The 22,309-nt window shown below is 44.4% G+C and overlaps 1 protein-coding gene across 3 annotated transcripts in view; it reads left to right on the forward strand.

Moving 5' to 3' along the window:
- The window catches only part of LOC124043634 (beta/gamma crystallin domain-containing protein 1-like), an 80,199-nt gene extending 60,985 nt beyond the window's left edge, over positions 1-19,214 (forward strand). For all 3 annotated transcript variants that reach the window (XM_046362418.1, XM_046362419.1, XM_046362421.1), the window contains 18 exons: positions 1,713-1,760; positions 3,256-3,374; positions 5,452-5,656; positions 6,022-6,161; positions 7,060-7,186; positions 7,329-7,364; positions 7,482-7,621; positions 7,793-7,919; positions 14,535-14,722; positions 15,052-15,178; positions 15,417-15,452; positions 15,595-15,707; positions 15,965-16,094; positions 16,573-16,712; positions 17,086-17,209; positions 17,335-17,493; positions 17,834-17,993; positions 18,162-19,214. In XM_046362418.1, coding sequence (XP_046218374.1) covers positions 1,713-1,760; positions 3,256-3,374; positions 5,452-5,656; positions 6,022-6,161; positions 7,060-7,186; positions 7,329-7,364; positions 7,482-7,621; positions 7,793-7,919; positions 14,535-14,722; positions 15,052-15,178; positions 15,417-15,452; positions 15,595-15,707; positions 15,965-16,094; positions 16,573-16,712; positions 17,086-17,209; positions 17,335-17,493; positions 17,834-17,993; positions 18,162-18,250 — 2,208 coding nt within the window. In that variant the 3' untranslated portion in view covers positions 18,251-19,214. The remainder of the gene's footprint in view (positions 1-1,712; positions 1,761-3,255; positions 3,375-5,451; positions 5,657-6,021; positions 6,162-7,059; positions 7,187-7,328; positions 7,365-7,481; positions 7,622-7,792; positions 7,920-14,534; positions 14,723-15,051; positions 15,179-15,416; positions 15,453-15,594; positions 15,708-15,964; positions 16,095-16,572; positions 16,713-17,085; positions 17,210-17,334; positions 17,494-17,833; positions 17,994-18,161) is intronic.
- The last annotated feature ends 3,095 nt before the right edge of the window (positions 19,215-22,309 follow it).

Genomic DNA, 22,309 nt, shown 5'->3' on the forward strand with positions numbered 1-22,309 from the left:
CAACATTTTCAATTATATACTCACATTATCTAAACACATACTGTATTTTACATGCTTTTCACTGACAGCTGCAACTCAATCAGCTAGGCCTATTGCCACACGCGTTTTCCCAGGTGCCCTGTTTAGGATGGTGTTTTCCCAGGTACGCTGTTTAGGATGGTGTTTTCCCAGGTACGCTGTTTAGAATGGTGTTTTCCCAGGTACGCTGTTTAGAATGGTGTTTTCCCAGGTACGCTGTTTAGAATGGTGTTTTCCCAGGTACGCTGTTTGGAATGGTGTTTTCCCAGGTACGCTGTTTAGAATGGTGTTTTCCCAGGTACGCTGTTTAGAATGGTGTTTTCCCAGGTACGCTGTTTAGAATGGTGTTTTCCCAGGTACGCTGTTTAGAATGGTGTTTTCCCAGGTACGCTGTTTAGAATGGTGTTTTCCCAGGTACGCTGTTTAGAATGGTGTTTTCCCAGGTACGCTGTTTAGAATGGTGTTTTCCCAGGTACGCTGTTTAGAATGGTGTTTTCCCAGGTACGCTGTTTAGAATGGTGTTTTCCCAGGTACGCTGTTTAGAATGGTGTTTTCCCAGGTACGCTGTTTAGAATGGGGTTTTCCCAGGTACGCTGTTTAGAATGGCGTTTTCCCAGGTACGCTGTTTAGAATGGCGTTTTCCCAGGTACGCTGTTTAGAATGGCGTTTTCCCAGGTACGCTGTTTAGAATGGCGTTTTCCCAGGTACGCTGTTTAGAATGGCGTTTTCCCAGGTACGCTGTTTAGGATGGCGTTTTCCCAGGTACGCTGTTTAGAATGGCGTTTTCCCAGGTACGCTGTTTAGGATGGCGTTTTCCCAGGTGTCTCTCTCTCTCTCTCTCTCTCTCTTTCTCTCTCTCTACCTGGTGTAACCAAGGAATGCCAAGGTCTAGTGAGAGTAGAACAAATGAAGATCTGAGATGTTGTTGTTGTGCTGTCAGAATGGCCGCTCCCCTATCCTTGTCTTCCTCAGAACCAGTTCTCCTAGATGGGGTTTTAATCAGAACTAATACTGAAATAAAGTGAAACGCATGGTAAATCACTGCAAAGGATATTGTTAATTGTGTGGATGCACGCACCACACACACACACACACACACACGCACATGCGCGCGCACACACACACACACACACACACACACACACACACACACACACACACACACACACACACACACACACACACACACACACACACACACACACACACACACACACACACACACACACACACACACACACACACACACAAACAAAGTTTGTTTTTGTCTGTCTCATACATCGTTCCTCTCAAGGTGAAGTTCGTGTTTGCATTCTCATGGAGTAATGGGACATGGGTGGCCTTGTGTGTTAATCAATAATTGCAAAAGGGGGTTGACAGGGTGGCTGGGGGTTGTGGATTTGACATTTCTGAAGTTTGGGTACTATTGCTGCAGTAGTTTAGATGTTTCGAGGTTTAGTATGTTAACTATTTAGAAGTTAAACATGACATACTGTGGAAAGTCTAGGGATGCACTGTTCCTGTTTGTTTTTCCACTTGACATTTTAGTCATTTAGTAGAAGCTCTTATACAGACCGACCTACAGTTTGCACATTCATCTTAAAAGATAGATAGGTTAGATAGCTATGTGCTATTTGTAGTGGTTTGGTAAAGTAGGAAATTACTAAACGGCTGTTTTCTCTGTGTGTCTGCAGCTCACCAAGGAGAAAGAACATGGGAAGCTCAACCCTCGACCAGGAAAGGTGAGTGTCTGTCTGTCTGACTGTGAAACAACGACAGGAATCACCCATCTCTGTCCCTCATCTATCGTCTTTGTCCTACAGTAAAGGTCAATGTCCCATTGCATCCTTTTTTTTAGATGTAATGAGGGATCTGCTCACCAACCAAGTTTGCCTTATCAAAAAGGGTTTCTTTTTTGCCAGCTCCAAGGAGCAATAGTAACTACATAAACATGTTATTTTTTTATGATGATAATTAAAAGTAAATTAATGGCTTCACACTGTGAAGTACCCCAGAGGGACAGTTGCCAAAGTCGAGTAAATTTGGATGAGAAGAGCATGGTAAAAGCTGAGGAAATGAGATTAGTATGATTTGTATTCTTATTCACCCAACATCGTTCTCTATTTAGGCTGTTGAACATTTGGATATATCAATCAGAGCTATGTGGAAGTGGAAATCACGTCTTCACGAAGAAAGACATTTTCTTTTTTCCAATGCACACTCAGTGGTTTGGAGAATATTACTAAAAGCCCAGTTCATTCACTATAGACCTCGCATACTACAGAGCAGGGGTTCCCAACCGAAGGGTCGCAACCCCCGCATGGGGCTGCCAAAGCTTCCAGAGTCTGACTTGAGAAAAATAAATAGACATTTGTGGTGTACTTGATGGGCATATTTTCATTTCATCGTTGGTAACAGTTTCAATCTCTTATTATTAGTCATCCATAATTATTTCCGAATTGGCAGAAGTTATGTTGGTGCCTTGCCAACGCCATTGTTCGCCTCTCAACAATCCCACGCTTAATCAATTACTGTGGTATTTCAACCCTAACAAGTAACACTAGCTGCCTTATTTGCCTATTGCCATCAAGATGGAGATTATGAAGCTAGCTAAATGTCAAGCTTGCTCCTGCATGCAACCAAATTGCTCCTCCAACCAACTGTACCATTCTATCTCAGCTCCGTCAGGGCACCTACAGGCTTGCTTGACATTTAGGTCTGACAGGTTCTGATTACAGAGCCTACCTGTGATACACAATAGCATACCTTCCCTGAACTTTCATGTGGTTCACAACACAAAGCAGCGTGTCTAAGTTGCATCTCAGTCTGTTTGCTGATGGCTGCTTCGATTGATGTTGAAAAGAGATGGATAGAGTTAGCCTGGTCATTAGATCGGTTGGTTCCTTTTAATGCACAGAAAGAAGTGGGTGGGGTTTAACAGACATGAGTGAAGAAGCAACCAAAGAATGACATCATCATTCAAAAGGTGCAGCGCTCGCTCACCATTAAAAACATAGCATTTTATTTGAGCAACTATTAAAAGCTTGACGTTTGAGCCTTCATTCCCTTTGATAGTGGCCTTTCATCAGAACCTTTTAATGTACGTCAGATATTGGCTGAAGACGAGCAGATCTAGCGTCCATGCTTGGATAGAGGATGGGCCATGGTACAGGTACAGTATTAGTGTGCTGTTTAATTTGAGCATCTCTTACGAAACGGTGCTGTCTTTTTTTCCAGATGTTCATCTTTGACCGGCCAGGGATGTGTGGCCAGAGGATGGAGGTGTGGAGTGATGTCGTTGATGCCACACCCTGGCAACTACAGGAGACCATCTCTATCAGGGTTGTCAGAGGAGGGTAAGTGTTCACACATACACACACACAAAGTGCAATCGTCCCAAAAGCCTGAACTCCATGATCCTGGTGCACCCCAGATGCTAATCCATAGAATTATGATGAAGATAGTTGCAGTAGGATCTCAACCAAATACCTAATAGTAACCCACACTATAATCATTTGAATAATTTCTGAGCGGGAATGGATTGTTGATACTAGGAAGAAGAGCAAAGGCATGCAGTCCCAACACCTGCACTGGGTGTGTGTGTGCACTGGAGAGGGAATGTTCTCAAGTCTCTCACAACCATCCCTTTCTCTGTGCTGCACGGAGGTTCTTAGGCAAATATCCCTCTCCAGAGAGCTCCTATCTGTCTTCCTGTCTCTCTTTCTTGCTATAGTTTGCCTACTCTAAACGGTTTAAATATAAACAGTCTCTCGCCACCTATTACTGTACACTCTTAGAGTAAGGTGCCATCCAGAACCTAAAAGGAGTCTTTGTCTTTAGCCCATAGGACGACCCTTTTTGGTTCCAGGTGGAACCCGTTTTGTCTTCCATGTAGAACCTTTTCCACAGATGGTTCTACCTGGAACCAAAAAAGGGTTCTTCTATGGGGGGCAGCCGTAGGGTAGCATGGTGTAGGGTAGCATGGTGTCCAAAATGGGTCTGAACATGCTGACTCACCCATCCCTGGGGCTCCAGAACACTAAACAGTGATGTGGTGCAACCCCCTTCTACCGCCAAGCCTCACTGGGACACAGCGGTGAATAATCATTAGGCTGCTTTCATTACCATCACACATCATCTGAAGGGTGACAACTGTCACTTGTTCATTCTGTCTCCCATCTCTCTCTCTCTCTTTTTCTGTGTGTGTGAATGTTGACTTTTCAGAACTCTCAGTGTAGAATATGCAGCTAATGAGCCATGGCCGAATTGGCATGACATGATTATTATTTATCACGTGTGTGTGTGTGTGTGTGTGTGTGTGTGTGTGTGTGTGTGTGTGTGTGTGTGTGTGTGTGTGTGTGTGTGTGTGTGTGTGTGTGTGTGTGTGTGTGTGTGTGTGTGTGTGTGTGTGTGTGTGTGTGTGTGTGTGTGTGTGTGTGTGTGTGAACTTGTGGTTTTGGGACATCTCAGTGCAGTACAGCACATGTGGGTGGTTTGGATTTATATCACTAATACAAATGTTTGACTGAAAGAAGTCACTTATTTTGTGTCAACTCTCACTTTTGCAAAACTCTCCGTGGGATATGGTTATGAAAGAATGAGAGGATTTAATTCCACGGATAAATTATTAGACTGTATTAGTGATTTAAATACTTGGATGGCTCACAACTTCCTCCAGCTAAATCAAGATAAGACCGAGATGCTTGTTGTTGGAGCCAGGGCACAGAGAGAGAATCTGGCCGCATGTTTTAATTCACGGGTAATAAAGATAAAACACCAGATAAAAACAAACCTAGGTGTTATTTTAGATTCTGAACTCAGTTTCAAATCAAACATCAGGAATGTGACCAAAATAGTGTTTTGCCACCAACATTTCCAAGGTGCGGCTGTTTCTCTCTCAGGCTGACACAGAGAGACTCATCCATGCTTTTATTACAAGCAGGCTTGACTACTGTAATGCTCTCCTGTCTGGTCTACCCAAGAAAGCCAGGGGCTGAAACGGTGGATTTTTATTTGAAAGCCATCTTAAAAAACACCTTTTTAGCTTTGCTTTTCATTTTTAGTCATTCATTTTTTTTCTTCTGTAAAAGCACATTGTGTTGCATTCCATGTCGGAAATGTGCTGTATGAATACAGCTTGATTTGATTTGACGAATCCACATCCTGTGAATACTTTCTGGATAGATATTTCTACTTTCACCCTTTCATACCTTGAATAAGGGACACCAGTGCCATCCTCAGTGTGCCAGTGTAGAGCTCTACTACTGTGTCCATCATTAGAGCAATGGCCAATCTATTCACCAGTTTTGCCTGTTTAACTCACTTTTAAAATAGGTCACGTATTGTTAAATGCATCTTGTTCAGACCACTGATCCTTACAGTTCATGACCCCGGACCAGTTGTTAACCCCCGTCTTTCCAATACTCTCTTCAGCTGGGTCTTGTACGAGAAGCCCAACTTCAAAGGGGAGAAGATCGCTCTGGACGAGGGTGACATAGAGCTCACCTACCCCTTCGACCCCCCTGAGGAGGTAGAGGGACAACAACCGCCGAATGGAGAGGACAGCCAGAAGGAGGCGGGAGAAGAAGTGGTGGCGGCCAGGAGGTTCATCATAGGATCGGTACGAAGGGTAGTCAGGGTAAGAAGAAGAAGTCACAGATGACCCCTTACTATTATATGATTGGCCCTAGAGCAGTGCTTCTCAACGTGTGGGATGCAACCAGGCAACTACTTAAAGCCTAGGTTGTGGTTAGAAACATGGCTTTGTGTATTTGGTGGATCAGAAGAATTCCAAAGGCTTTAGGTGAGAGCTGTGTCAATCTGATTAGGTGTGGTTCAGTGGAACTGCTCGTCTGCTGATAGACTCTGGCACCTTTAAGGATTTCTGCCTCACAACGCCGTCCTCTCTGTTAGAGCCTGTATCACAATTGCGCTGCTCTGTGAGACGATAGCACCCTCTAGTGTCAAAGTACCATACCTGTCATTTCGGTCTGCCCCCTTCAGGACTACAGTGTGCCAGAGATCAGTCTGTTCCCTGAGGAGAATGCCGAGGGGAAGAAGGTGACCTTCAGAGACACGTCAGAGGACGCCAGGATATTCGGCTTCCCCATCAAAGCCAACTCCATCATCATCAACGCTGGACTGTGAGTAACTGTAGTCAGACAAAAAAGCCAACTGCTTTTTAGTAGGCCACGTTGGGCACGAGGATAAACATTTCTGAAGGTAAGATGATGCAATGTATTATTTGATCAAATAAAGCTTCAAATGAATATCACTGGGGGAGTAGTGCTAAGCTGACATATGGAATTGTTTTAAGATGGACCATTTGGCTATTTTATTTTGAATTTTAGGACCCCTTTAGGTATAAAAATGATGGCAAAAAAGACAGTCAAAAAATATATCATAAGAAATAAGGATTTGTAGTGTCTATCCTAAATCAAGGAGATATAAGAAAGATCAGGAGATATTTTTTACACATATTTAACCCCTTTCTTTTGTGTAGGCACAAAACTACCTTTATACTTCCAATAATATTTTACATCTGGTTACCTTCAGAAGAGTCCTGTGACAATTGTGGGGTCGTAGAGCAAAACGGAGAACACCGTGTTCATGAGGATCTCCCCTTTCCATAGTGGTCAGAATAGTTTTTAGGTCGAACCGTTCTGATGCTACATTACGTTTCATTGAGAAGACCGATTTTCGGGAAGTCTCATGGTCTGACGAACACCGCTCTAGCTCTGCCACTTTCACCGCAGATGTGGAAGTGCAACACTGGCGGATGTGGTGGATTTGGGAGAAAAAAAACGATATCTCTATCTTAAACTGACGGATTTTGACGGGGATTTTTTTTATGGAACTTAGATTGATGCACCAGTGGGTCAGTCAACTCTAGGGGTTTAACGTTGTATTGGGTGAAAAGAAGTTGAGCTCCATATTACAGTATATTGACTATTTTATTGGTGTGATAGCAGGGTTTTGGTGAGTTCTGTCTTCTGTAACAATATCTCTGTTCTGATTGGATCGACTCTCTTCTCTCTTCAGATGGCTGGTATATGCTCAGCCTTTCTTCCAGGGCATACCACGTGTTCTGGAGGTGGGGGGGTTCCCCAACCCTGCAGCCTGGGGTGTGGAACAACCTTATGTGGGCTCCGTGCACCCTCTCAAAATCGTAAGATTGTAATAGACATAATGTAGTGACGGACCACAGCTAGCACAATGTACACCCCGTGGAAATAGCTTTAGTATGATTCATGTATTGCATTCATAGGTGATGTGCACAAAATTACATTTCCCTAATGGTTTTATGACAGGGTGAACCAAGAGTGGAGAAACCTGGTGAGCCCAAGGTAAGAATGAACAAACAAACGAATGATTGAAGCTGATACCTTACTGTAGAAGTTATTGGGTAACTTTCCATTGAATCTTACTCAGCCCCCCTTGTGCCTGCTGTTTTGTCTTCCCAGCTGGTGCTCTATGAAAAGCCCTACTTCACTGGGAAGACAAGGACAATCTACACCAACATGAGAGACTTCATGACCAGGAAGGATAGACTGCAGACTGCCTTCATATATAGCCCTGGATCCATCAAAGTACAGGGAGGGTGGTGAGTAGTGTGTGTGTGTGTGTGTGTGTGTGTGTGTGTGTGTGTGTGTGTGTGTGTGTGTGTGTGTGTGTGTGTGTGTGTGTGTGTGTGTGTGTGTGTGTGTGTGTGTGTGTGTGTGTGTGTGTGTGTCTTGCTTCCTGCATCTCATGCTCTGTCTCCCTGTACTTCTAGCTGGGTGGGCTATGAGAAGGAGGGTTTCCGAGGCCATCAGTATATGTTGGAGGAGGGAGACTACCATGACTGGAGGGTGTGGGGGGGCTGCGATGCCGAGCTGCGCTCTGTCAGAGTCATTCGAGCGGTGAGTGGGCCATACCATCACGTAACACCCCCATCTCTATCAGGCCCTAGTATCTTGTATCCAGCTGCTGCAGGAATGATCATGCCCTAAATGGCATATACACTGAGTACACAAAATATTAAGAATGCCTGCTCTTTCCAGGTGGAAAGCTATGATTTCTTATTGATGTCACTTGTTAAACCCAGTGTAGATGAAGGGGATGAGACAGCGTAAATAATGAATTTTAAGCCTTGAGACAACTGAGACATGCTATTCAGAGGGTGAGTGGGCAATCTTTTTTTTAAGTGCCTTTGAACAGGGCATGGTAGTAGGCGCCAGGTGCACCGGTTTGGGTGTGTCAAGAACTGCAATGCTGCTGGGTTTTTCACGCTCAACAGTTTCCTGTGTGTATATAAATGCTTCCATTGGAGTCTACATGGGCCAGCATCCCTGTGGAACGCTTTCGACACCTTGTAAAGTCCATGCCCTGATGAATTGAAGCTATTCCAAGAGCAAAAGGAGATGAAACTTAATATTTGAAAGGTGTTCCTAATGTTTGGTATACTCAGGGGAAATCATATATACAGGTACTGTCACGGGTGTCGTAGCGTGGTGAACGTACATTTTATTTTTATTTGAATAATGTCACCAACAAAAACAATACAAAACGACGTGAAGCTTAACAGGCCATTAGTGCCACTAACAAAGATAACTACCCCCTCTGAAAGGAGGGAAAAAGGGCTACCCAAGTATAATTCCCAATCAGAGACAACGATAGACAGCTGTCCCTGATTGAGAACCATACCCTTGCCAACACATAGAAACACAAATCATAGAAATAAAGGACATAGAATGCCCACCCAAATCACACCCTGACCAAACCAAAAAGAGACATAAAAAAAGCTCTCTAATGTCAGGGCGTGACAGGTGCAGTTGAAGTCGGAAGTTTACATACACCTTAGCAAAATAGATTTCAAATCAGTTTTTCACAATTCTTGACATTTAATCCTAGTCAAAATTCCCTGTTTTAGGTCAGTTAGGATCACCAGTTTATTTTAAGAATGTGAAATGTCAGAATAATAGTAGAGTGATTTATTTCAGCTTTTATTCCTTTCATCACATTCCCAGTGGGTCAGAAGTTTACATACACTCAATTAGTATTTGGTAGCATTGCCTTTGAATTGTTTAACTTGGTTGAAACGTTTCAGGTAGCCTTTCACAATCTTCCCACAATAAGTTGGGTGAATTTTGGCCCATTCCTCCTGACAGAGCTGGTGTAACTGAGTCAGATTTGTAGGCCTCCTTGCTCTCTCACGCTTTTTCAGTTCTGCCCACACATTTTCTATAGGATTGAGGTCAGAGCTTTGTGACGACCACTCCAATACCTTGACTTTGTTGTCCTTAAACCGTTTTGCTACGACTTTGGAAGTATGTTTGGGGTCATTGTCCATTTGGAAGACCCATTTGCGGTCAAGCTTTAACTTCCTGACTGTTGTCTTGAGACGTTGCTTCAATATATCCGCATAATTTTCCTACCTCATGATGCAATCTATTTTGTGAAGTGCACCAGTCCCTCCTGCAGCAAAGCACCCCCACAACATGATGCTGCCACCCCCGTGCTTCACGGTTGGGTGAAATAATCTGTCTGTAAACAATTGTTGGAAATATTACTTGTGTCATGCGCCAAGTAGATGTCCTCACCGACTTGCCAAAACTATAGTTTGTTAACAAGAAATGTATGGAGAGGTTGAAAAACTAGTTTTAATGACTCCAACCTAAGTGTATGTAAACTTCCGACTTCAACTGTAACTGCCAAAATATAGCCAACATCCAATATAAAGTGTCTTTATAGACTATTGGGCCAAAACAGCTTCAATGCGCCTTGGCATAGATCCTGCAAGTGTCTGGAACTCTGTTGGAGGGATTGCGGTGATAAACGCGATCTCAGGCGGCAATTCAGAATCTCCCATAAGTCTTCAATTGGGTTGAGATCTGGTGACGGTGACATCCGTGGAACAGGGGCTGTATTAGCTTTCAGAAATCTGCATTTTCGTAACGCAAACCATCCCAAAAAATTGCTGTTTTAAACCATTTCACCTGCAACACCAAATACATTAGTGCAACACCAAATACATTAGTGCAACACCAAATACATTAGTGCAACACCAAATACATTAGTGCAACACTAAATACATTAGTGCAACACCAAATACATTAGTGCAACACCAAATACATTAGTGCAACACTAAATACATTAGTGCAACACCAAATACATTAGTGCAACACCAAATACATTAGTGCAACACTAAATACATCATGCAGGTGAAAGAACACCAAAACATTAGTGAAAACAGAGTCTTTAATCCAAAGTAATTACAAACAAAAACACAACATTAGAAATGACAGGACAAACCAAATGAACAGCAGGTGAACAGCAGGTTGCCTCGGGAAGGCACTGAAAGACACATTAGTGCAACAGCATCTAAATACATTAATGCAACACCAAATACACAAACACAGTGTAACACTAAATACATTAGTGTAACGGAACTAAATAAGAAATAGGGACTTAATCAGGGGAAAGGCAACAGGTGTGGGAAGACCAAATGATTGATTAGGGGAATGTAACACTAAATACGATAGAGAGAAGAGAGAGCGAGAGAGTGAGAGAGGGATTAGTGTAAGACCAGCAGAGGGAAACGAATAGAATGGGAAGCACAGGGACAAGACAACACTGCAACACCAAATACATTAGTGCAAAACATTAGTGCAACACCAAATACTAAATACATTAGTGTAACACTAAATACATTAATGCAACACCAAATACATTAGTGTAACACTAAATACATTAGTGTAACACTAAATACATTAGTGCAACACCAAATACATTAATGCAACACCAAATACATTAGTGCAACACCAAATACATTAGTGCAACACTAAATACATTAGTGCAACACCAAATACATTAGTGCAACACCAAATACATTAGTGCAACACCAAATACATTAATGCAACACCAAATACATTAGTGCAACACCAAATACATTAGTGCAACACCAAATACATTAATGCAACACCAAATACATTAATGCAACGCCAAATACATTAGTGCAACACCAAATACATTAATGCAACACCAAATACATTAGTGTAACACTAAATACATTAATGCAACACCAAATACATTAGTGCAACACCAAATACATTAGTGCAACACCAAATACATTAGTGCAACACCAAATACATTAGTGCAACACCAAATACATTAGTGCAACACCAAATACATTAGTGCAACACTAAATACATTAGTGCAACACCAAATACATTAGTGCAACACCAAATACATTAATGCAACACCAAATACATTAGTGCAACACCAAATACATTAGTGCAACACCAAATACATTAGTGCAACACCAAATACATTAGTGCAACACGTTGGGCAGAAAATGGTTTTAATCAGATGACAGCAAAAGTACAACACTGTTTGGCTAGCAGCCACACATAAGTAAGTTAAATTATAATGAAAATGCAAGGTATTTAAAAAAGATATTTAAAAAATGATGAATGGCCATCATATTTCTAATGTTTATCATAGAAAGAATGTAGCCAGCTACATTTCCTGATGTTTGACGTTAAAGCTTGCGTTTTAACTTTCTACCGGAGGAAGAACTACGCCTGAGGAAAGTACCGTGGAGAAGTAGCCTGCATATCATTCGGAGCAATGTCTAGTGATCCAATGGAATATATAGTGGAGAAGTAGCCTACATATCACTCGGAGCAATGTCTAGTGATCCAATGGAATATATAGTGGAGAAGTAGCCTGCATATCACTCGGAGCAATGTCTAGTGATCCAATGGAATATATAGTGGAGAAGTAGCCTGCATATCACTCGGAGCAATGTCTAGTGATCCAATGGAATATATAGTGGAGAAGTAGCCTGCATATCACTCGGAGCAATGTCTAGTGATCCAATGGAATATACAGTCGAGAAGTAGCCTGCATATCACTCGGAGCAATGTCTAGTGATCCAATGGAATATACAGTCGAGAAGTAGCCTGCATATCACTCGGAGCAATGTCTAGTGATCCAATGGAATATATAGTGGAGAAGTAGCCTGCATATCACTCGGAGCAATGTCTAGTGATCCAATGGAATATATAGTGGAGAAGTAGCCTGCATATCACTCGGAGCAATGTCTAGTGATCCAATGGAGTATATCTACATTTACATTTACATTTAAGTCATTTAGCAGACGCTCTTATCCAGAGCGACTTACAAATTGGTGCATTCACCTTATGACATCCAGTGGAACAGCCACTTTACAATAGTGCATCTAAATATTTTAAGGGGGGTGAGAAGGATTACTTTATCCTATCCTAGGTATTCCTTAAAGAGGTGGGGTTTCAGGTGTCTCCGGAAGGTGGTGATTGACTCCGCTGTCCTGGCGTCGTGAGGGAGTTTGTTCCACCATTGGGGAGCCAGAGCAGCGAACAATTTTGACTGGGCTGAGCGGGAACTGTACTTCCTCAGTGGTAGGGAGGCGAGCAGGCCAGAGGTGGATGAACACAGTGCCCTTATTTGGGTGTAGGGCCTGATCAGAGCCTGGAGGTACTGAGGTGCCGTTCCCCTCACAGCTCCGTAGGCAAGCACCATGGTCTTGTAGCGGATGCGAGCTTCAACTGGAAGCCAGTGGAGAGAGCGGAGGAGCGGGGTGACGTGAGAGAACTTGGGAAGGTTGAACAGTAGACGGGCTGCGGCGTTCTGGATGAGTTGTAGGGGTTTAATGGCACAGGCAGGGAGCCCAGCCAACAGCGAGTTGCAGTAATCCAGACGGGAGATGACAAGTGCCTGGATTAGGACCTGCGCCGCTTCCTGTGTGAGGCATGGTCGTACTCTGCGGATGTTGTAGAGCATGAACCTACAGGAACGGGCCACCGCCTTGATGTTAGTTGAGAACGACAGGGTGTTGTCTAGGATCACGCCAAGGTTCTTAGCGCTCTGGGAGGAGGACACAATGGAGTTGTCAATCGTGATGGCGAGATCATGGAACGGGCAGTCCTTCCCCGGGAGGAAGAGCAGCTCCGTCTTGCCGAAGTTCAGCTTGAGGTGGTGATCCGTCATCCACACTGATATGTCTGCCAGACATGCAGAGATGCGATTCGCCACCTGGTCATCAGAAGGGGGAAAGGATAAGATTAATTGTGTGTCGTCTGCATAGCAATGATAGGAGAGACCATGTGAGGTTATGACAGAGCCAAGTGACTTGGTGTATAGCGAGAATAGGAGAGGGCCTAGAACAGAGCCCTGGGTGACACCAGTGGTGAGAGCGCGTGATGAGGAGACAGATTCTCGCCACGCCACCTGGTAGGAGCGACCTGTCAGGTAGGACGCAATCCAAGCGTGGGCCGCGCCGGAGATGCCCAACTCGGAGAGGGTGGAGAGGAGGATCTGATGGTTCACAGTATCGAAGGCAGCCGATAGGTCTAGAAGGATGAGAGCAGAGGAGAGAGAGTTAGCTTTAGCGGTGCGGAGCGCCTCCGTGATACAGAGAAGAGCAGTCTCAGTTGAATGACTAGTTTTGAAACCTGACTGATTTGGATCAAGAAGGTCATTCTGAGAGAGATAGCGGGAGAGCTGACCAAGGACGGCACGTTCAAGAGTTTTGGAGAGAAAAGAAAGAAGGGATACTGGTCTGTAGTTGTTGACATCGGAGGGATCGAGTGTAGGTTTTTTCAGAGTATATAGTGGAGAGGTAGCCTACATATCACTCGGAGCAATGTCTAGTGATCCAATTGAATATATAGTGGAGAAGTAGCCTACATATCACTCGGAGCAATGTCTAGTGATCCAATGGAATATATAGTGGAGAAGTAGCCGACATATCACTCGGAGCAATGTCTAGTGATCCAATGGAATATATAGTGGAGAAGTGCGACTAATGTACGATAATAGCCCTTTAACATTCAGGATTTGGAGGGAACCCTGACCGAACCGGAGCAGAATTTACAATAAAAAGCATTTCAGATCTGCGTTTACAAAATGCAGCAAGATATTTTTCTCCATTTCACCTTTCCTTTTCTGTATGAAAAACGCAAACGCGACCCCTTGTGGCATGTGGTTTACATCGTTTTCATGTTCCTCAAACGGTTCAACCATTGACCACTCGTGCTCTTGGATGGGGGCGCATTGTCATCCTATAGGGGCATAGCCGTGGTAGTCAAAATAATGGCCTGCCCAGCATTTTTCTATATGACCCTAAGCATGATGGGATACTAATTGCTTAATTAGCTCAGGAACCACACCTGGGAGGAAACACCTGCTTTCAATACACGTTGTATCCCTCATTTACTCAAGTGTTTCTGTGTTTCCTGTTACATTTAATACATGCAGATGATCTCGGCAAAGGGACGAGGGCGCCAGGCAACCAACGTATTTCTCCTTTTGAAATACGTTTGACCAGAAATGGAACTAAAGGTAGCGTCTTTAAGGGCAGTGGAACACAGTAGCTGTCCCCATACCCGTTTAAGTTACGTTTCGGGTGGAGCTGATCCTAGATCTGTGCCTAAAGACGACCCCTGCCTGGAGCCACACAGTATGTGACCTCTGACCACTCTTGTCCCCCGTAGGACCTGACCGAGCCCATGTTGGTGTTGTACGAGCAGCCCGACGTGGAGCAGGACAACACCTTTGAGGTGACCGAGGCCCTTCCTGACGTGGGGCAGGACAACACCTTTGAGGTGACCGAGGCCATTCCCGACGTGGAGCTGTTTGGCTTCCGCACCACCACGCGCTCCATCCACGTCGTCAGTGGAGCGTGAGTACAAATGCTTGGAACGAGCAGCGTTGTAGTCCAACATGGGTGTAATCTAGTGTCGAACAGTAGTGACCGATATCATTTGAACTGTGACAGAGGCCTGATAAGATAGTAAGAACGGGATCATAACTAGAGCCAATATACAGTAGATATGGCTCTGATAATAACCTGATACTGGCTGATACATTGTTGAGTACATGATCATATTTGACAATACCTTTATAGACATAACACCTTAAACATAAGTTCCCTCCAACGGAGAATAAAGGACGTTTCGGAGTATTAGTGGAGGTTTGACACTAAGTGGCCACTGTTGTCTCCTCCTCCAGATGGATCGCCTACTCTCACGTGGACTTCTCTGGTGACCAGTATATCCTGGAGAAAGGTTTCTACAGTAACCCTGCTGACTGGGGCTCTTCAGACAACCGCATCTGCTCTGTCCAGCCCATCTTACAGGCGAGTAGGTCGTCTAGAGACGCTTTTCTTACGGAGAGTGGAGAGAGTGGAGAGTGGAGAGACGGAAACAGGCAGGCAAATGAACTGAAAGAAGAACACACACACACACACACTGTTTAGATGCTCCTTTAATGCTAATATTGAAACGTATTCATCGCTGAGGAAAATTTGAAGGGATTGCTGATGTCAGACATTGGGATGTTTACTCGGTGCACCCGGTTCTCTTGTCTGTTTTCAGGCTCCAAGTGAAAACCAGGGCAGCGTCAGAAGTGAGGTGAGACATCTTGTAGTATCGTGCGTGTATATCCTTCTGCAGTCACGCTCTTCTCTTTTCACACTTCACTTGTACTATGTACTACAGTAAATGTGACTGATTTGAACTCTCTTTCTTCCCTCGCTGCCCCTGTCTGTCTCAGGTGATGTTGTACACAGAGCCAGATTTCGAGGGGGAATGCCATGTGTGTGACAAGAACCAGGAGTCCCTCTCTGACAAGCTCATCGCCAAGTCCTGCAGAGTGGTGGGGGGAAGGTGGGACAGAACCAACATGCACAATATATATATATATATTCACACACACACCAAGTGTAGGAAAAATGTATAATTAGGAGAGATGGAAGTATACACAGGCTTAGTGGAGCTGTAGAGGGATGGTATGGAGTACTGCAGAACCTAGAGATGAGCCAGCATATAATTATTACAATTAAAGGGGAGTTCACTGTACTGACGAGTGTGTGGCGTTAGTAAAATAGTTTTAAATGGGTTTTGCGTGTTCCTCTACGTTTCAGTTGGGTGGTGTACGAGGGCCGTGAGTATTCAGGGAACCTGTACATCCTGTCAGAAGGAGACTACCCCAACTTCACCAGCATGGGCTGTCCTCCGAACTGTGTCATACGCTCGCTGAAGTGTATCCCGCTGGTAAGACCAATCCTCATATACTGGTCACACTCATATAGACTGGCTTTTTCACCGTCAAATTGTCCTTCACTTTTTCTGTCTGTCTCTCACTCTATAGCTTTCTCAGTTTTATTTTCAATCACTTAATGAATCAATTTTGTTGTATTTAGCTTAACGCCCTACAGCCGTTTCTCTTTCCCATACCATTACTCCTCCCAACCCCATACTCTGACCCACTGTAACACTGCTGCAGCCTATCTCTGTGTGTGTGTGTGTGTGTGTGTGTGTGTGTGTGTGTGTGTGTGTGTGTGTGTGTGTGTGTGTGTGTGTGTGTGTGTGTGTGTGTGTGTGTGTGTGTGTGTGTGTGTGTGTGTGTGTGTGTGTGTGTGTGTGTGTGTGTGTGTGTGTGTTTTTATACAGGAGAGGTTGGAAGAAAAACAGAAGACTCATTTCCATCCCATATGGACTAATAAAGTATATCTTAACACTGTTTCCCCAGGTGTTCTCAGTGCCCTCTGTCTCGCTGTTTGGTCTGGAGTGTTTGGAGGGCAGGGAGATCACAGTGGACACAGAGGTGGTCAATATGCTGGAGGAGGGCTACAACAACCATCTACTCTCTGTCAGAGTCAACCGAGGCTGGTGTGTGTGTGTGTGTGTGTGTGTGTGTGTGTGTGTGTGTGTGTGTGTGTGTGTGTGTGTGTGTGTGTGTGTGTGTGTGTGTGTGTGTGTGTGTGTGTGTGTGTGTGTGTGTGCGTGCGTGCGTGCGTGCGTGTGTGTGTGTGTGTGTTGATATTATGTGCTCTTGTGTTTTCGACCTGACGAAGATCCGTTCCAGATGGAAACATTGTCAATAAAGCTGTGAATTGGGAGCTTTAACTGTGTGCAGGTCTATTTGTTCTGTACTAGTATTCTTTATTAGCCCAGCACCTATGTTTTTAAAGATGTGCGTATGACCACAAACTTTTCTCTTGTGTACCTCTCTCTCCCTATACCTCACTTGCTCTCTTTGCAGCTGGGTGATGTGTGAGCACAGTAACTACAGGGGGCGACAGTTCCTATTAGAACCCATTGAAATCACCAACTGGCCCAAATTCAGTCAGCTTCTCACCATTGGCTCAATGTACCCAGTACGGCAGGTTAGAATCCCTATGACTTTATTCATTTTGTTTGGGTTGGTTTATAATACTATACTTCTACCCAATACACGTTTCCTCTTTTTATTTACTCATATATATTATTTACGTGTGCTCATTTCCTGCAGAGGCGGCACTTCTTCCGCATCAAAAGCAAAGAGCGAGGTCACTTCCTGTCCATCCAGGGTGGCGTAGAGGAAATGAAGTCTGGACGCGTGGTGGTGACCGAGCAGGTGGAGGGCATGAGCGACATCTGGTTCTACCAGGAAGGCCTCATCAAGAACAAGGTATTGCTCACTAGGAATAAAGTTCCTCAACTTTTTCATTCTCATGATCATTTTCTTTCACCTTACTGAGGAACCCCTGGGACTCCCCCTCGGACCCCATGAGTTAACACATACATACATTGACAGCCCTAAAATGTTGACAATCTGTTTTCTCCCCCTATAGAAGTAAATATAGAGCATTTTTAAATCTTCAGATGTTATTTCTCCTATTTATTTTACACTATATTTATCATGTTTTACAATCAATTTACCACATATCCTATCCACATCGCCTAGATGTTTTGCTAGTTGAGCACGCCAGATTTCTCAATTACTTATGTCTCTTGCTCTCCTTCTCTAGTTGGCTCCTACTATGAGCCTGCAGGTAATGGGGAACGTGGAGGCGGGGGCGAAGGTGGTGCTGTGGTCAGAGACCCGGCAGCCTGTCCAGACCTGGTCAGCCCAGATGAGAGGCACCATCCCCAGCCTCACCTTCCCTGGCATGGTGTTGGACATCAAGGGTGAGACACTAGTCTAATTTTAGGAGTGAAATTATAGGAACCACACATACATGATTTGTACTTTCATGTAATACTATGACCACTCAGCACCTATTGGGTAAGTTTTTGGGGTAATACCCCCCCCCCCCCCAAAATACAATAAATTGATGATAAAATTGTATCTCTCAGGTGGCAAGCAGTACGACAGAGACCATGTGGTGATTTTACCAGAGAGTGAGGAGAGGCCTTGCCAACAGTGGGAGCTGGAGCTGCTGTAACCTTCCAATAACCTTCCCTCAACCCACACCCTTCACCAGCTCCTCCAATACAATACATTCCAATATCGACCAACCCCTCAGAACTCCTGCTCTTCAGTCTGTGGAGACGGACATTAGGAAGCACCACAGACTGAACCTTGTGTCATCATGGTCAGGCACTCTCAAGAGGATCCCAGAACATCTTCATTACAGTTAAAGGGTTTCTTTCATTCTGTGAAGAATCATATGAGGGTTATACTTTTTTGCCTGAATGTGAGGACAGCAGCATACAAATGACTCATCTAACAACCAGTGCCTTTGGATGTGGTAAACTGGAGAGGATGGGAAGGGTAGTGCTTCTTTTCCCCTCCCTTAAATGTGTGTATTGAGATGATTCTATTTACAGACATTCTACCCTCTCAGATTCTTCCTTGACTTCGATGGTATGACCCGGCTTAGCACACACAGTAGTTGACAGAACCATTCACTTGAACCCACTAATGATTATTGGGAAGGTCAAGTTCCATCTACCATATGATACATCATCTGTGGCTACAAGCAGTGTATTTAAGAGGTTTTCATAAAGGAAGCTAAATCTATGCACATTCTTTTCTGAATTGGCTGAGTTCAGCATTTTGTTTGACTATGTAATTTACTACCTTTTGGGAAACCATTGGATGGGAAGTGTTGTTTAGGCAGTATAATACATACAATAAGGGATGATGCAGTGCAATGACTCTGTGGGCTTTTATGCAGTTCCTCTCTAATGCTACTGTGTGTTCATCTATTTCACTATGGTCTATCTATTTTCGTAGATATGAATCATACATTGCCAAACACTGTCAAGATACAGGTTACTTTCTTATTTTTTATATTTAACACCAAATGCCTTGCACCTCAATGCATTATTCTTTGATACCAAAAATAGAATGTGAAAAGAAATGAGTGATTTTTAAAATATTAAATAAAACTATCAAAAATGAAACTGTTGTTCAAATGTCTTGTTAATCTAAAATGGTCTTGTCTTCAATTGTAGCTAAGTTACTGTTCTGTATTCTTCGGAGAAAGACATTCTGGGACATCATGGGCTTTCACATGTTATTATAATGCAGAGAGGTCAAAATTGAGGAGTGGTACTGTCTGACTATAATCTAGATTGGCCATCAGGATTCACACAGGCATAATCTAGAAACACTGAGCAAGCTGTCCCGAACACCATGGTGATGTGTGTATAGGATACAGGACTGTTAAGAGTGAGACAAGACAACTGATAGTAGTATAGTATAGTGTAGTATAGTGTGGCCTACTCTGTACAGAACATACTATGCGTATGTAGATACAAGTAGCTCAAAGTTAAATACAGTATCAGTCACAAGTCTGGACACACCTACTCATTCAAGGGGTTTTCTTTATTTGTACTATTTTATACATGGTAGAATAATAGTGAAGACATCAAAACTATGAAATAACTCATATGGAATCATGTAGTAACCAAAAAGTGTTGAACAAATCAAAATATATTTTATATTTGAGATTCTTCAAATAGCCACCCTTTGCCCTGATGACAGCTTTGCACACTATTGGCATTCTCTCAACCAGTTTCACATAGAATGCTTTTCCAACAGTCTTGAAGGAGTTCCTGCCTATGCTGAGCACTTGTTGGCTGCTTTTCCTTCACTCTACGGTCCAACTCGTCTTGTTGAGGTCGGGATTATGGAGGCCAGGTCATCTGATGCAGCACTCCATCACTCTCCTTCTTGGTCAAATAGCCCTTACACTGCCTGGAGGTGTGTTGGGTCATTGTTCTGTTGAAAAATAAATGATAGTCCCACTAACCTCAAACCAGATGGGATGGTGTATCGCTGCAGAATGCTGTGGTAGCCATGCTGTTTAAGTGTGCCTTGAATTCTAAATAAATTTCAGACAGTTTCACCAGCAACTCTGGCTACGGGCCACAGTCCGGAACCTCCGGCGACGGGCCACAGTCCGGAACCTCCAGCGACGTTCCCCAGTCCGGGGTCTCCAGCGACGGTTCCCAGTCCGGGATCTCCAGCGACGGTCCCCAATCCGGGGTCTCCAGCGACGGTCCCCAGTCCGGGGTCTCCAGCGACGGTCCCCAGTCCGGGGTCTCCAGCGACGGTCCCCAATCCGGGGTCTCCAGCGACGGTCCCCAGTCCGGGGTCTCCAGCGACGGTCCCCAGTCCGGGGTCTCCAGCGACGGTCCCCAGTCCGGGGTCTCCAGCGACGGTCCCCAATCCGGGGTCTCCAGCGACGGTCCCCAGTCCGGGGTCTCCAGCGACGGTCCCCAGTCCGGGGTCAGTGATACAAGAGTGGACTCAGTGTAAAGGGGGGCGGCGTCCAGAACCAGAGCCGCCACCGAGGTTTGATGCCCACCCAGACCCTCCCATATAGGTTTAGGTTTGCGGCCGGGAGTCCGCACCTTTGGGGGGGGGGGGGGGGGGGGGTACTGTCACGCCCTGACCTTAATTATCTTTATTATTTTGGTTAGGTCAGGGTGTGACAAGGGCGGTTGGTTTAGTTTTTGTATTGTCTGGGTGTTTTTACCCTGTCTAGGGTTTTTTGTATATCTATGGGGTTTTAGTATGTCTAGGTATATGTAGGTCTATGGTGGCCTGAAATGGTTCCCAATCAGAGACAGCTGTTTATCGTTGTATCTGATTGGGGAAACTATTTAGGTTGCCATTTTCCATGTTGATTTGGTGTGTTATTGTCTATGTGTAGTTGCATGTCAGCACTCGTGTTTATAGCTTCATGTTCGTTTTGTTATTTTGTTTAAGTTTTCTTCGTTTAATAAAGAAGAATGTATTCATATCACGCTGCGCCTTGGTCTCCTCGTTATGTCGAACGTGACAAGTGGTAATTGTCTTTTGGGCAAGCATCCTTTACGGCTTTTCATTTAGTAAAACACCCTTCTAAACAGGCTAGAAACACATTCATAATGCATTTCACACAATCTCAGTACTTAGGAGAACTCGTGACTTGTTTTGTAATAAAATCGGAGTTGCCACATTCCATCATTCCCCACGGGTCTTCATTCTTGCATGAAACAATGGTGTAGTTGTATTAAATGGTATTTCTTGTTTGCTCTTTTGAAGGTGAAATTCAGACATGGTAAGTGAGGAACCGTTGTCTCCTTTGTCTATCAATCTTTCCTCTCTTCTTTAGCGGTCGACATATCATCATCTTAGTTTTGTCAGTGTTTCTTCATCCTCTACCTGTCCCATCGCCTCTTTTCCCTGCACTATGGTTGACAGTTGCATGTTTGTAATTCCTTAAAGTCTCCATTGGGAAATGGAAGGGTGTGAAACGTCTCGGATAATGCTTGTCAGGCAAAATGCACATTTTGGTGATAACCCAACTGCAGTCTGAGACAATCCACGGAGGTGACAGATGGTGGGAGAGAGAGGAGGACAGGAGAAGGAGGGAGGGATAGGGGGAGATACTTTTTTATTTAAATAAAATACCTTGATCGCCAAATAATTACAGTCACTTTAGTACACTCTTTACTACATTGTAACAGTACTAAAACGTTCAAACCAAGCCACCCCTCCTTGTCCACTGCACACAGACCCCCCCCCCCACCTGACACCCCACAACTCTACAAAGTCTCCCAGATGGTGCCCCAGTAGCATAGCTCTGGGGTCTGTACTCCCCGCCCCCTTCATCTCATGCTTCCTGGTCTTCCACACTGCCAATTTTTGCCTGCCCCAACCGGTAGTTTGACAAGGCAGTCCCTTCGTCCTGCCAGCCACACTAAACCTAGGCCCTCCAATGTATAGGTCCCAAGTCAGCCCTGTACACCACCACCCCAGGACAGAAAACAGCCCTGTCAGCCTGGAATAAAAGGAAAACAGATGCTGCACTGTCTCCTCCTCCCCACAGAATAGACACCCCCTTCCCACTGATGAATCACGGTGCGACACATATCTGTTCGTAGCGATAGACCCCTGAATAATCCTCCCCTGTAGATCAGCTTTTACACTTCTTATACAGGGAGCGACAACGTCCTCCCAGAGAAGTGCCCGGTCCCAAACCCACCCTGCCACTCCGTTGCACTCA

This window comes from Oncorhynchus gorbuscha, linkage group LG09 (genome assembly GCF_021184085.1).
Source record: "Oncorhynchus gorbuscha isolate QuinsamMale2020 ecotype Even-year linkage group LG09, OgorEven_v1.0, whole genome shotgun sequence".
In the NCBI taxonomy this organism is placed as follows: Eukaryota; Metazoa; Chordata; class Actinopteri; order Salmoniformes; family Salmonidae; genus Oncorhynchus; species Oncorhynchus gorbuscha.